Here is a 12,283-nt window from a genome sequence, read left to right as displayed (position 1 = left end):
CTGCAGTGCACTTCTTGGCATCGGCAGCGTTTGTACAAACGCAACAGCTCCATCGTCTGGCTCAGACACAGTTCAGCGAAACACCATTAGCTACTGACCAGGCCGAACAGCGGACTGCCTCTTCAATATGGCAACACAAGACAAATGTGAGACTCAGAAGTCCTCTGCTAATCAGCGATCAGACCGGCAACTCAAGGAAATCTGCGTCCTTTTCCAGCTCAAGAAAGAGCATTATCAATCTTTCAGAAGTCTGGCAATATACCATCTTCGGAAGAATACCACTGTAGCTCGCCTCAAAGAGCAGCTCAATGACATCTCTGGACAACCTATTGTAGAGCTCGCGGTCAGCTTCTTGGCCACGTACGGACCAGCGTTGTGGCCTGCCGACTCAAAGTTCCGAACGCATCTGCTCAAGGCACATCTCGGGATTTGGGGCAGCAAATTCGGTTTAGGGACGCCAAGCTATGTGAAAGACGCTTCTATGACTGTCTGGGCAAGAGCCAAATACCGGAAAGAGAATGGAGGTCGTGATCCAAGACGCGATGCGGAGATGGGAGGCTCCAAGCTTGGGAAGCTGATGAGCATGTATTTCGATGCACTTCTGCCTGTCATTGATGAGGCGGGAGGAGAAGGGCAGCTTGATGGTGAAGATCTGTTGAATGCCATTCTGAAAAGAGGGAGAAGTGATGGAGAAGAAACGGTGGAAATAGGTGATACTGAAACTTCAAATGCGGCCCACGAGTCAATCTCAAGGGAGTCCAGTCCTGAAGAGCCACTTTCAGCAATCGTCCGAAGGAATAAGACCCAAATACCAAATGCGGATAAGGGTCCGCTGGCAAATTCCGGACATGTTCATCACGGAGCATTGCTGCCAGTGCCTCTTGATACCACCCACCAGAGCATAGCAGCCAACGTCGCATCACGAGACTCAAGTCGTGACACACCACTCGTGATCGAACGCGTTCATCGACTGCTCGCTCATACGTCATTCACTAACTCATCTTCCGGTGAGAACACAGTTACTTTCGCAGGAGCAGCTCCGCAGAATAGTACCTCAAGTGCAAGTCCGACGGTAGACACGCCTTCCACTGAATGGGAAGTACCAGCTGCAGCATCTTCAGCGATACCTCAGGCGTCAAACTCACAGCCTGAGCCCAAAGCCATCCAATCCGTTGACGAAGGCTCAGCGTCAATGTTCAACTCACTGATGGACATCACTTCAAACCTAGATGCTTCACCTGGCGCTGATGCGGAAAGTGCCTCCGAGCAGGATATCCACGACCAGCTCCGAGGGCCCATCGACAATGTCGAAGGTACCGCGAACAACCATAACCAGCCGTGTCAGCCAACCACCAATCTTGCATTACTCACATCCACGCCTTCGAACACACACGCCATGACACAGCCGTCAATCTCTCAGATGGACCAAGTGCCAGCAGCTACGCGTCCCGTCAGCACTATCAGACGTTGTATTCCAGCACCAGTGCAATTCGAACCGGCTGGCACTTCACGCAAGCGACCAGGCAGAATTTCTTTCGAAGGAGTTCCTTCGAAGCGGAAGGCAACAGACACCATGGACCCACCGCCACTGCCACTGCCGCCTCACTTATGGACACCAATCACTGCTGAAACGACTTGGCGACCTATACCGGAAGTTAGTGGTGACTGGGACGGAATGAGGGAGAGACTTCGGCTGATGAAGATTGCTACCGATGGGCTTGGTGGTTTGCCGAGAGTTTGAGTGCTTGTGCTACCGAATGAGACGGTGAAGACTCAGCTGGCAAGTGAGCAGGTTCTAGACCGAACTCCATGGACGGTCACGACTGGGTCTTTGAGCATGCGCTATCTGGTAGCATGAGGACTCTGGCGAAAGACTTGGTCGGCCCGACTGCGCAGTTGATGAATCAGGGGTTCGTTTACGGAGCTTTTTAGGAAGTATCAATCTGGGTCGCTTATGCGGATGTAGTGCAGTCGGCGGATGAGGTTTTAAAGGCCCATGAAACAGGTATTGATTTTGCCAAGCTCTGACTCAGGTCGAGGCGATGAGCGGAGTGCGTTGAATGTGTTCGAAATTATTCAGAATAGACGGATGAGAACATGAAGTCCAAGTACACTTTGCCTTGCCAGAGCCTGATTTGATCTGCATCAATCGGAATGCGAGCCGAGAGCCAAGAGCTGTGTCGTCACAGGGGCTGCCGAAAGTAAACGAAAGGTCAAACTTCTCTGAGCTTCGACTGCGTCGTCCTTGTTTTCGTTCTCTCCAAAGGCTGCGTTCCTACTTTGACTGACTGGAGCAAATCCTCAGCCTTGCGGTGAGAGCTGCGTGAGGCGTCGCTGAGCAACGTGCACGGATCCTGTCGTGCCACATTTCAGCCTCAGCAAACAGTCCGGGGGCCTCATTCACCGGCACTGTATATTGGGATCACAGAACTGGTTCACCGGCTTTACAAGTCTGCTGTGTAGATTCAGGCAGACTGAGCAACACACCAGCGCGCCAGCTGGCCAAAGTGAGAGCCCAGGAGTGGTTATATAAGTCCGACTCCTTTCGCTCAAGGCAAGTATAACAGCACATCTCCAACACAGATATCATCTACACATAATCATCATCTTGGTAAACAAACCTACCTGCAATTCCACATCATCATGACCTACGCAGTCCAATCCGGCGACACCTTCTGGTCGATCAGTCAAAAGCTCGGCATATCTCTTCAGGCACTTCAAGCAGCAAATCCAGGAATCGCTTCAGAGAACCTCCAAGTCGGCCAAGTTTTGAAGACTCCAGGTTCTGTTTCAGCCAAGTATACCATCGTTCAAGGCGATACTCTCTGGTCAATTGCTCGGAAACATGGCATCTCGCTCGAAGCACTTCAGGCTGCGAACCCTGGAGTCAACGCCAGCAGCTTGCAAGTCGAACAGGTTCTGAACCTTCCATCGGAAAGCACTACCACGCCAACCAATGGCGACCACCCGAGCAATGGAAACTATGTGAACTACGGTGGACCGGCATCCAACTTTCCCGATCCAAGGCTTTGGGCAAGCTACGATACTCTTTGGGCGCAGAACCGTCGCTTGATGGCATATCACGATCCGCCGAGCGAGATCGCACTCATTAAGAGCTCTATCGATAGAGTATCAACCGAGTCTGGCGTTGACAGACGTGTGATCTTATGCATCATCATACAAGAATCCGGAGGCAACGTCCGAGTTCGCACCGTAAGTTAAAATTTCCATCCCATCACAAACATCAACCTAAAGCACCGTGTAGACCTTCAACGGAGTCCGCAACCCAGGTCTCATGCAATCACACAACGGCGTCGAATTCAACCCTGCGGATCCTGCTGGTAGCATTTTGCAGATGATCCGCGATGGTACTGAAGGCACGAAAGATGGCGATGGCTTGAAACAATGTTTTGCCAAGTTTGGAAATTGGTATTCGGCGTTTAGAGCTTATAATTCTGGTTCTGTTAACCAGAATGATCTCAACGATCCTGTTGGAGCTACGGCGCATTATGTTCGCGATGCTGCGAATCGTTTGATGGGCCATACTTGGAGCGGTATGTGAGCTGAGAAAATGTCGGCGCGCGAGGACTGGATTGGAGATTGGTGAATGAGGATTTTCTTTTTATGGGCGAGCTTACAGGGTGTTGCAGATATCGACAGATTCGTAGTGTTGTGAGATCACGGCGACTTGATCGACTTAAGGCGAAGGAAGACGGCACGAGAATTTGAACGAGCACATTCGAAGCTCCGTATTGCATGGTCGTACTGCTTCGTATCTTCTCTTTCTGGAGCGCTCGAGAATCTCTGGCAATGCATGGAACCTGACCGAGTGCTGCTCAAACGCAAGCTATGGCGATCATCATCCCAAAGCACGTCTACCCGATTTTGGTGAGACTGAATTCCTTGCGATGCACACTATTTGCCGCATGCCAACTTGTGGACAGACCAATGCTTCTTCTGGCACTCTTTGTTGCAATATCTAAGCTTCTGTCAGCATGATCATGGAGAGCAAGTCGAGAGTACGTACTTGCGATGCTTGCACCCGCCGCAGGTCTCGAGCTTTCCGGCGCTCGAGCCGCAGGATCCGCATTTGTCGATGCTCTTTCTCTACGTTCAGGTCAGCGTGACTGACGGTGCTATCGAGCCGTCTCGACCGACTCACCATTCTGTTGGCTTCCACCCTAGCCTTGATCGTGCGCGTGAGTGCACTGGTGTCTGGACCGCCGAACAGACCAAATGGAGCCGGAACATTCAAACCAATCCAGCCAGTAGAAGTGAAAGTCTCCTCACCCATCATGTTCGCTGTGTCCACCAAGCCTGGAGAGCTGAGTTTCGAACGGCTCACCGCTCTTGAATCCATCAGGCCGGTTGAGTGCTGCATCAAGCTGCTTCAGTGCATCTGGCATGAAACCACAGTTGGTGAACTTGTCGCGAAGAAGGTCAAGGAAGTCATCGCTGAGTTTGCAACCTAGTTCTTCTTGTCAGGTCGGCATCCTCACATGGCGCGCTCTGGGTAACTCACCGAGCATCATGAAGCAAGCTCCCATAAGGCAGAGCCTGTAGTCACGCTGGCCACGATCCCACTTGTCCGTCTTCGCGGCAGCCGCTGCGGCCGTGTACTTCGCGATCATCTCATCGAGCGTGCCACTGGCCTCAATGTACTTGCGGATGAAGTCTGGGTCGGAAGGGTCAAACAAGCCGATGTTGACGTTCTTCTCGCCTTTGGCTTCGGCCTCTTCCTGCATGAAGTGAAAGCCTGGCATGTGAAGTAACCAAAACGTACGTATCGCGGATATGTTTCTGCACTGTTCATACCCGCCTCGGCGTCAAGGCCACTGATCTCATCGTAGTCGTGATCGGACTGAAACAGGCCATATCCCCAAGCACCCATGATGGCTTTCGTATGGAATTCGTTCTTACGGAAGGGTGAAAGAGAGGCGGGTAGCGCAACGAGTGTGTGTGAGGTCGGCGTGAAGGCAAGGGAATTTTCAAATGCGTGAAGCTCATCAGGCTAAGCAGGCAGCCGTCCATCCATGCACCTTCCGCATCTGCAGCAACAGTCGCGCACGTGTCAACAGCGCGTCGACATCACCTCTTGACATCGCGCACGAGATTTCCTTCAAATGTATGTACCCACCGATGTGCAGCTGATAATTAGGTGATGATCAATGAACCACTGTACTGGAACTCTTCGCGAACTAAGTATCGTTCGCAGCAATACTCGACGCAACATCATCGACAGGCTTTACAGATTTTCGAACAAGGCCCATACAATGAATTGCCTGGCTGGCGTTCCAGTGTCTATGGTACGGCTGAAATCGAAGACAGGAGTATTTCTCTTGCCAGCGCTGGCGACCATCCAGATTCGCGGATTTGATTCATCTAGCAGCATCGAGAACGCATCGAAATCTCGAATCCGCCAGCGTTTAGGGCAAGAGTGGCTGCGGAAGTGCTCTCAGATAACAAGCTTGAGGCGTCGTAGAGAGAAGACCTGAAATCGACGAGTCTGCGGTTGCAGAATATGCGCCAGAAGCTCGTCAGCGAGTTGAAACGATCAGGCATGACTGATTTCCAGTGCCACCGAATGACGTGCTGATATACCTGCAGAACTTCCTCACAACTTAAGCCATGTCATTGAACCAGTCAAAACTTTTATTGACCAAAATTCCTCGACGTTATACCGAAGCCTTCACTTTCTTCAAATCCGCGTTACTCACAGCAAAATGTTTCCTCACAGCACCATTCTCAACCTCGATATCAGAACTCCGATAATTCTCCTGTCATCACAAATAAAAAACCAAGTCAGCAAAAGCCACCACCTCCCTCCCACAAAATTCTCATTTCAACTCACCGTAACCTTAACCAAAACCCTCCCCTCCCTAAAATTCGGCACGATAGACCAAACCGCAAACGTCAAATCCTCATTCCGACTCAACCCCGAAAGTCTCGTCATACTCCTCAGTATCAACGTAAACGTAACCTTCGTCCCAGAAAGCGCAACATGAACATTAAATTTCTGATTATTCTCCATCGTCCCTCCCGGCCCATCATACTTCTCCATAAGCTGCCCAGCCTCAGAACCCACGCAGATATCCACATCAATCGAGAATATCTGCAGATTATGCGTTTTATCTCGTGTTGCGGGAAAATCAGGTCGACGGGGATTCCGGATATGGGGTGTTTGGGAGGGAAGATGGGGATGGAGTTGACGGTCTTGGATTTTGGGATGGGAGTTGTGCCGAGGATGAAGGCGTCTGTGATCCATTGTGAGGAGATTTTGAGCGGGAGGGGAGTTTGTCCGGTTGTCTTTTGGTCGTTGGGGAACTTGGATGCGTCTGGTGAGAAGCCTTTGGGGTATCGAGGTGTGCGTTGGCCTGAAGCTGAGGGTAGTGGTGGTGCGGTTGTCTCGTTTCGTCGATCAGGGGTCTTTTCTTTTGGAGTCGTATGTGTGTCTGGATCATTAGGTGGTATTATTTGCCACTTGGTCTTGTCGCTATCGATGTCTGCGGGTACCCTGATTTGTCTTGAAGTTGTGGTAGCATCGGGCGGCTGGTCATTACTGTCGGATGATGCTGAAGTTCCAGCTTTGGGCGCTCGAATATTCATAATTGACACGAACGAACCGAGAATCTCCGCAGTCACCGCGGAAGATGCAGTGTCATCTTCGAAGTACTTCGTCATGACTCCGTCCTTGTTGTTGAACTGCATTTTGGCGTTTTAGACGTCGATGCACGATTTGGCAAAGGCTGGTAACACTAGCATGTTTGTGTCATAATCGAGGATGCGGTTCTGCAGGAGAGAGAAATCAGGTGTCGACTCAACATGTTTGAAGGTGTCATCGGGTTGTTGTGTGGAACCCACGAGCTTTGGGCTTGCTACGGGTATTGTGAGCCTTCATATAGAGATCCTAGCATCATGCTGACCTTCCTGATAGGTGTCTTGGGAGGAATGTTTCGCTTAGTCCTGTTGAGGTTGCCAAGGCATTCCATGCCCCGTCGCTGGCAGAAGGAGACTCAAACGCAGAGGTGAAGAAGATTGTTCAACAGACGGGAAAGACGCCGATGCGATGCGGGACAATGAGCAATGATTCTACTCGCGCAGGCGGGAAGCGTGGTGAGTATGTCCAAGTGCACCAGATGGATCAGGACCAGGATAGGCTAGAGATTGCGGATGCGGCGAGTGTGAGACCTCTGAAGTAGTCATAGTTGCTGATCAAGAAGTCCAACCAAAAATGCCCTTTGGCGTGCCTGATAAGTCTCGTCTATGATCTCGATGAAATGTTGATGATGTAGGGGAGGAAGAAGTGGATGAGGTTTGGTATGCACATCGAGAAGATTTCTTGGCGGCGGCTCTCGGCTCTCGGCAAGTGGGGCATGATGCAGGGTTGATCTCCAGATCAAAAAGTTCAAGCAGCTTGGGGCGATTTGCGACAACAACGATGCCGCGTAGTTACAGGTAGCATACTCCTTCGGTCTGCCTTGATATCAATCGCTAATGTATACAGGCGTTTTGAGCCCGCTCAAACGTTCGGCACAGTCTGCACATCGACCTCAAATACCGTCTGGACGCCTGAACCCTCGACTCGAAGCACTGGCAGCGGAAGAGCTTTCGTAGGCGCGAACGAAGATGTGCTGTGTTGGGACGTGAAAAAGGGGGAATTGCTGTCCAAATGGCACGATAAAGATAACAGAAGCGCAGTGACATGCATATCGCAATGCCATGCTCAGCCAGATCTGCTTGCGGTTGGATATAACGATGGATCCATACGCATTTGGGATGCGCTGTCTGGGCAGATCGTCGTCAGCTTCAATGGCCACAGAAGTGCAGTGACACATCTCCAGTTCGATGCGGAAGGATCGAGACTGGCGAGTGGAAGTCGCGATACGGACATCATCATCTGGAATCTACTTTCCGAGACCTCAGAGTTCAGGTTGCGAGGGCACAAGGACCAGATCACGGGGCTTTCATTTTTGAGAACACCAGTAGGCGATGCGTCCGAGGTTGAGATTGGGGAGATTGAGGAGAATTATCTACTGTCCACTTCGAAAGACGCACTGGTGAAAATCTGGGACTTGACTACTCCTCACTGCATCGAAACACATGTCGCCCAGACGAGCGGAGAGTGTTGGGCGCTCGGCCTGAGTCCTGACGGCGCTGGATGTATCACTGCTGGCAACGACGGCGAGCTGAAGGTGTGGAGGCTGGATGTCGTTGCACTTGCAAAACTTGGCAGTACCGTTGGCGAAAGCAAGAAGCAAGACGTGCTGCAAAGCCAAGGAATCATCCATCGACAAGGCAAAGATCGAACCATCGGAGTCGTCTTCCATCCCAAACAGGACTATGTCGCTATACATGGCTCGGAAAAGGCTGTTGAGTTATGGCGAATACGCTCAGCAGAGGAATTAGATCGACACATGAAGCGGAAGCGAAGAAGAAGACGAGAGAAAGCCGCTGCGGCAGGAGAAACTGCTGCGCCTGAGATAGACGAAGTGCCGGAGACTCCTGATGTCACAGACGTCTTCATTCCTGTTGTTACTGTTCGGACTGGCGGCAAGGTCCGCTCAGTCAACTGGATGACATCGAGAACAAAATCGTCAAAGCACATTCAATTACTTGCTGGCCTCACAAATAACCAGCTCGAGGTCTACAGCATCGAATCTATCAAGACCCAGGACAAGGCGGAGCGAAAGATTCCCGACTACAGCAGATCGCTGGCAGTCGAGCTTCCCGGACATCGATCAGATATCAGAACTCTCGCATTGTCTTCAGATGATCGCATGCTTGCGAGTGCGTCGAAAGGTCTGCTGAAGATCTGGAATCTGCGTACTCGGTCATGCTTGCGGACGCTTGAATGTGGAGAAGCCATTTGCTCCACATTCCTACCAGGCGATCGCATGGTCTTGTTGGGTACCGGAGCAGGCGAGCTGGAACTATACGACATCGGCACCAGCACACTTGTCGAGAAGATTCAGGCACATGACGGCAAAATCTGGACACTGGCAGTGCACCCAGACGGACGTTCCGTAGCTACGGGTTCAGAAGACAAGACAGTCAAGTTCTGGCGGTTTGACCTTGTTGACGAGGAGATACCTGGAACGAGGCGAACGGTGCAGAAGTTGAAGCTTGCGCAAACACGACTTCTCAAAGCAGCAGACGCTGTTCTATCAGTATGTTTTTCACCTGACCAGAAATACCTCGCCGTCAGTACGATGGATTCCAAAGTATACACGTACTTTGTCGACAGCCTGAAACAGTATCACATCCTCTATGGACACAAGCTACCTGTTCTGAGTGTCAGCATAAGTAGCGATTCCAAGTTAGTTGCTACAGCTTCAGCCGACAAGAATGTGAGGATTTGGGGTCTTGACTTTGGCGACTGTCACAAGGCGTTCTTCGCTCACCAGGACAACGTCATGGCTTGCGGGTTTATACCACACCCTGTCGAGCAGGACGAGAAGCATACTGTTTTCAGTGTCGGCAAAGATGGGGTTCTCAAGTCTTGGGACGCCGACAAGTTCGAGCAAATTCAAAAGCTTGAAGGTCACCATGGCGAGATCTGGGCGATGGCGATAAGCCGGACTGGTGAGACCGTTGTCACAGCTGCACATGACAAAAGCATAAGGGTATGGAACGTTGGCGACGACCTGATATTCCTTGAAGAAGAACGTGAACGGGAGCTCGAAGAAATGTACGAATCGACATTAGCTCAAAACATGGACCGAGACTTCCAAGGCAATGAAGAACAAGACGCAGAAGTCGGCGCTGCAACGAAGCAGACTATATCAACATTGACACACGGCGAAAAGATTATGGAGGCCCTCGACATCGCTCTGGTCGATCTAGAGCTGATGCAGCAGTATGAACGAGAGAAGGCTAGCAATCCCAAGCTTGCACCACCCCAGGACCGAAACCCAATCTTCGCACACATGAACATCTCCGCCGAACAGCACGTTCTTCAGACCTTACGAAAAGTCCCATCCGCTGCTCTGAATGACGCACTTCTCGTCATACCGTTCACCACACTCCCAACTCTCTACCGCTTCCTGGCCATTTTCTTCCGGAAACGCATGCAACCAGAATTGGCTTGGAGGATCACGTACTTCATGTTGCAGGCACACATGACACAGATCGTGGCTTCGAGGCAGCTGAGAGACGTGCTCGGAGACGTCTACGAGGCGTTTGATGCTTGGATAGAGGAAGAGAAGGGCATCGTCGGCTTCAATCTCGCGGCTCTGAATATCATGTGCCGAGAAGCACGCGAGAATGAAAATCTGTATTTAGACGAGAAAGTTGAGGAGGAGATTGAGCCTGAGAAAGGTAGGAAGAAGAGGGCTTTTGCTAATTTGGGATAGATTCAACGATATGAGGGAACCACAGATCGCAGCATGTAATGGCATAGCGGGCGGTAGAGGTTACCGCTGAAAGGAAGTAGTCTGCTTAGAGGATGAGACTTTTGCGAGGCGCGGATTCTCGTGTACAAGAGTTTTGAAGCTGCTTTGCTGCCAACACCTGGTACTGTGCCTATGCCTGTTCCTCAAATGTGATTGGTATGAGCTCGGTCGACCACGCTAAACGCGGACTTGACTATCACGTGAATGTATGTGATTAGTATAAGCTCGGTAGACCACGCTAAACGCGGACTTGACCATCACGTGAGTGTGTGCTCACTCTGTATTATGTGTGATTGAGGCTCGGTTGACCACGCTAAACGCGGACTTGACCATCACGTGAATGTGTAAGTGATTGATATGAGCTCGGTTGACCACGCTAAAAGCGGACTTCACCAAGTCTAGCACGTGGCTGCTAGAATACAGCGGATGATCTGAAAGTCCGCGAGACCAACAGATGTAGGGTGAATCGACCAGCTATTCGTCAATTTGCTTCAATCGTGTAGCAGCCCACTGGGCTGGGAATGTTCAGAAGATGATGTTTTCAGATCACCAATCCACACCGCCTCGGTCTCGTTTCTTCGTTCTCCGCGCGGCTGCAGTAAAGGCTCGAGTAAGCCCATTTTGCTGGTCCTCGGAGTCCAGTATTCAATGTCTCCGACGTCGAGAAACTCCGGGATTGTTGTTCGAATACAACAAGCTTACTAAGCAGAGATGCGTGCGACGACGAAGTCCACGTCAACATCAACCTGCATTCCGTGGAAATCTGGCCTGGCATGACTGCAGACTTAAGCAATCTTCGGCAAAGCGGCCATCTATGCCAAGAAAAACGGCATACCATCTCACTCCTTGAATCCAGTTTGATGGTCATCATGCACCGTCAACACCGTCTGCTAGCAGACTCACAGAGAGCTGCATACAAAGACTCTTTCGTAGTCTATTTGGTGGCCGAGGGTGAAAATTGAGCCTCCTGATGCATTCAGATGCAGGCGCAGGCACAAGCACAGGACCCTCCCGTTCATCTTCTACTGTAATTCGAGGTGAGTTCTTGTACGTTCTCATGGGTCCATGACGACTATATCCACGGCAGGCCTGGCCAAGCATTGGGCACGGAATGGAGACGACGAACGGGCAGTGAGCCGTCGAAAGCATGGGCGTTGTCCGCTGCGATCGAGACGAGGGGCACAAATACGCTGAAATATGCTGAATGTCCACCTTTTATCTGTGGCTCAGTAGTAACTACCATCATATTCCGAAACATGCGAGCAAGCCGGCTTATCGTATGCACAAATTTCTTGGAGCTTGTCACCTGCGCAGCTCAAGTCACTGCTAGAGCGGAGGACGATGTCCAGGAAATTGCAAAGAGACCTTTAGACTGCGGAGGCATTCTATTCGAAGGCCCGGTCAATCGCTGTCCGGAATATGGAACAGTCACCCTATCGGCCTCCACTACTTTCTTTGTATACGAGTGGCTATACCCTGGCATCTATACGATCATGATCTTTAGCACAATGACTGTGAGACCTCAATGTTCACATGACTTCAACGTTACATCCGCTGTTCGCACGATCGACTATCACTGGTCTTCGATGACATTCGCAAGCTGCTCGTGGACGACTGCTATCAAACATCATCGCGGATGTAAGATCCCGCGCCATCACCCTTCAAGCTGGTCACGAGTCGGGGGAGCCACATCGCACTCTACCAAGCGCTTGACACAGCTATCGCATTCAGCTCAAGCGTGGGCGTGTTCACTGCATCGCATCCCTAGGGCAAAGCATGCTCCTACTCCGCCCCAGACTCTCTTTCGCCGCTCGTCGAAAGTAAGTAAGACTCCGAAGGGCAGTTCAAACGACCTTCTAGCCACGCAAAGTGTCATTTTTGATGAAGCCTCA

The 12,283-nt window shown here is 51.1% G+C and overlaps 6 protein-coding genes across 6 annotated transcripts; 3 read left to right on the top strand and 3 right to left on the bottom strand.

The window, feature by feature from the left end:
- Positions 1–184: 184 nt before the first annotated feature.
- Positions 185–1,741, top strand: MYCFIDRAFT_79649 (uncharacterized protein; the record flags this gene model as incomplete). Its single annotated transcript, XM_007931824.1, has 1 exon — positions 185–1,741. A coding segment is annotated over one exon (1,557 nt), but the record flags the coding sequence as incomplete, so codon positions are not given.
- Positions 1,742–2,643: 902 nt separating this feature from the next.
- MYCFIDRAFT_34332 (carbohydrate-binding module family 50 protein) lies at positions 2,644–3,222 on the top strand (the record flags this gene model as incomplete). Its single annotated transcript, XM_007931434.1, has 1 exon — positions 2,644–3,222. One exon carries the CDS (start codon positions 2,644–2,646, stop codon positions 3,220–3,222), a length of 579 nt encoding a protein of 192 aa, XP_007929625.1.
- A 777-nt stretch (positions 3,223–3,999) lies between these two features.
- MYCFIDRAFT_199064 (uncharacterized protein) lies at positions 4,000–4,891 on the bottom strand (the record flags this gene model as incomplete). The annotated part of the gene is made up of 5 exons (XM_007931823.1): positions 4,000–4,107; positions 4,163–4,215; positions 4,346–4,468; positions 4,523–4,756; positions 4,816–4,891. 5 exons carry the CDS (start codon positions 4,889–4,891, stop codon positions 4,000–4,002), a joined length of 594 nt encoding a protein of 197 aa, XP_007930014.1.
- A 365-nt stretch (positions 4,892–5,256) lies between these two features.
- Positions 5,257–6,075, bottom strand: MYCFIDRAFT_212172 (uncharacterized protein). Its single transcript, XM_007931822.1, has 2 exons — positions 5,852–6,075; positions 5,257–5,777 (listed from the first exon to the last, which is right to left on the bottom strand). Exons 1-2 carry the CDS (start codon positions 6,059–6,061, stop codon positions 5,676–5,678), a joined length of 312 nt encoding a protein of 103 aa, XP_007930013.1. The 5' UTR covers positions 6,062–6,075; the 3' UTR covers positions 5,257–5,675.
- An 84-nt stretch (positions 6,076–6,159) lies between these two features.
- MYCFIDRAFT_208732 (uncharacterized protein) lies at positions 6,160–7,257 on the bottom strand (the record flags this gene model as incomplete). Its single annotated transcript, XM_007931821.1, has 2 exons — positions 6,924–7,257; positions 6,160–6,875 (listed from the first exon to the last, which is right to left on the bottom strand). A coding segment is annotated over exon 2 (549 nt), but the record flags the coding sequence as incomplete, so codon positions are not given.
- On the top strand, positions 7,077–10,458 carry MYCFIDRAFT_204745 (uncharacterized protein; the record flags this gene model as incomplete). Its single annotated transcript, XM_007931820.1, has 2 exons — positions 7,077–7,117; positions 7,505–10,458. The coding sequence occupies 2 exons, from the start codon at positions 7,077–7,079 to the stop codon at positions 10,350–10,352; spliced, it is 2,889 nt and encodes a 962-aa protein (XP_007930011.1). The 3' UTR covers positions 10,353–10,458.
- Between the last annotated feature and the right edge of the window lie 1,825 nt (positions 10,459–12,283).

This window comes from Pseudocercospora fijiensis (genome assembly GCF_000340215.1).
Source record: "Pseudocercospora fijiensis CIRAD86 unplaced genomic scaffold MYCFIscaffold_8, whole genome shotgun sequence".
NCBI classification, from domain to species: domain Eukaryota; kingdom Fungi; phylum Ascomycota; class Dothideomycetes; order Mycosphaerellales; family Mycosphaerellaceae; genus Pseudocercospora; species Pseudocercospora fijiensis.
The sequence above is the reverse complement of the archived record's forward strand: the minus strand, read 5'-3'. Positions and strand labels throughout refer to the sequence as shown.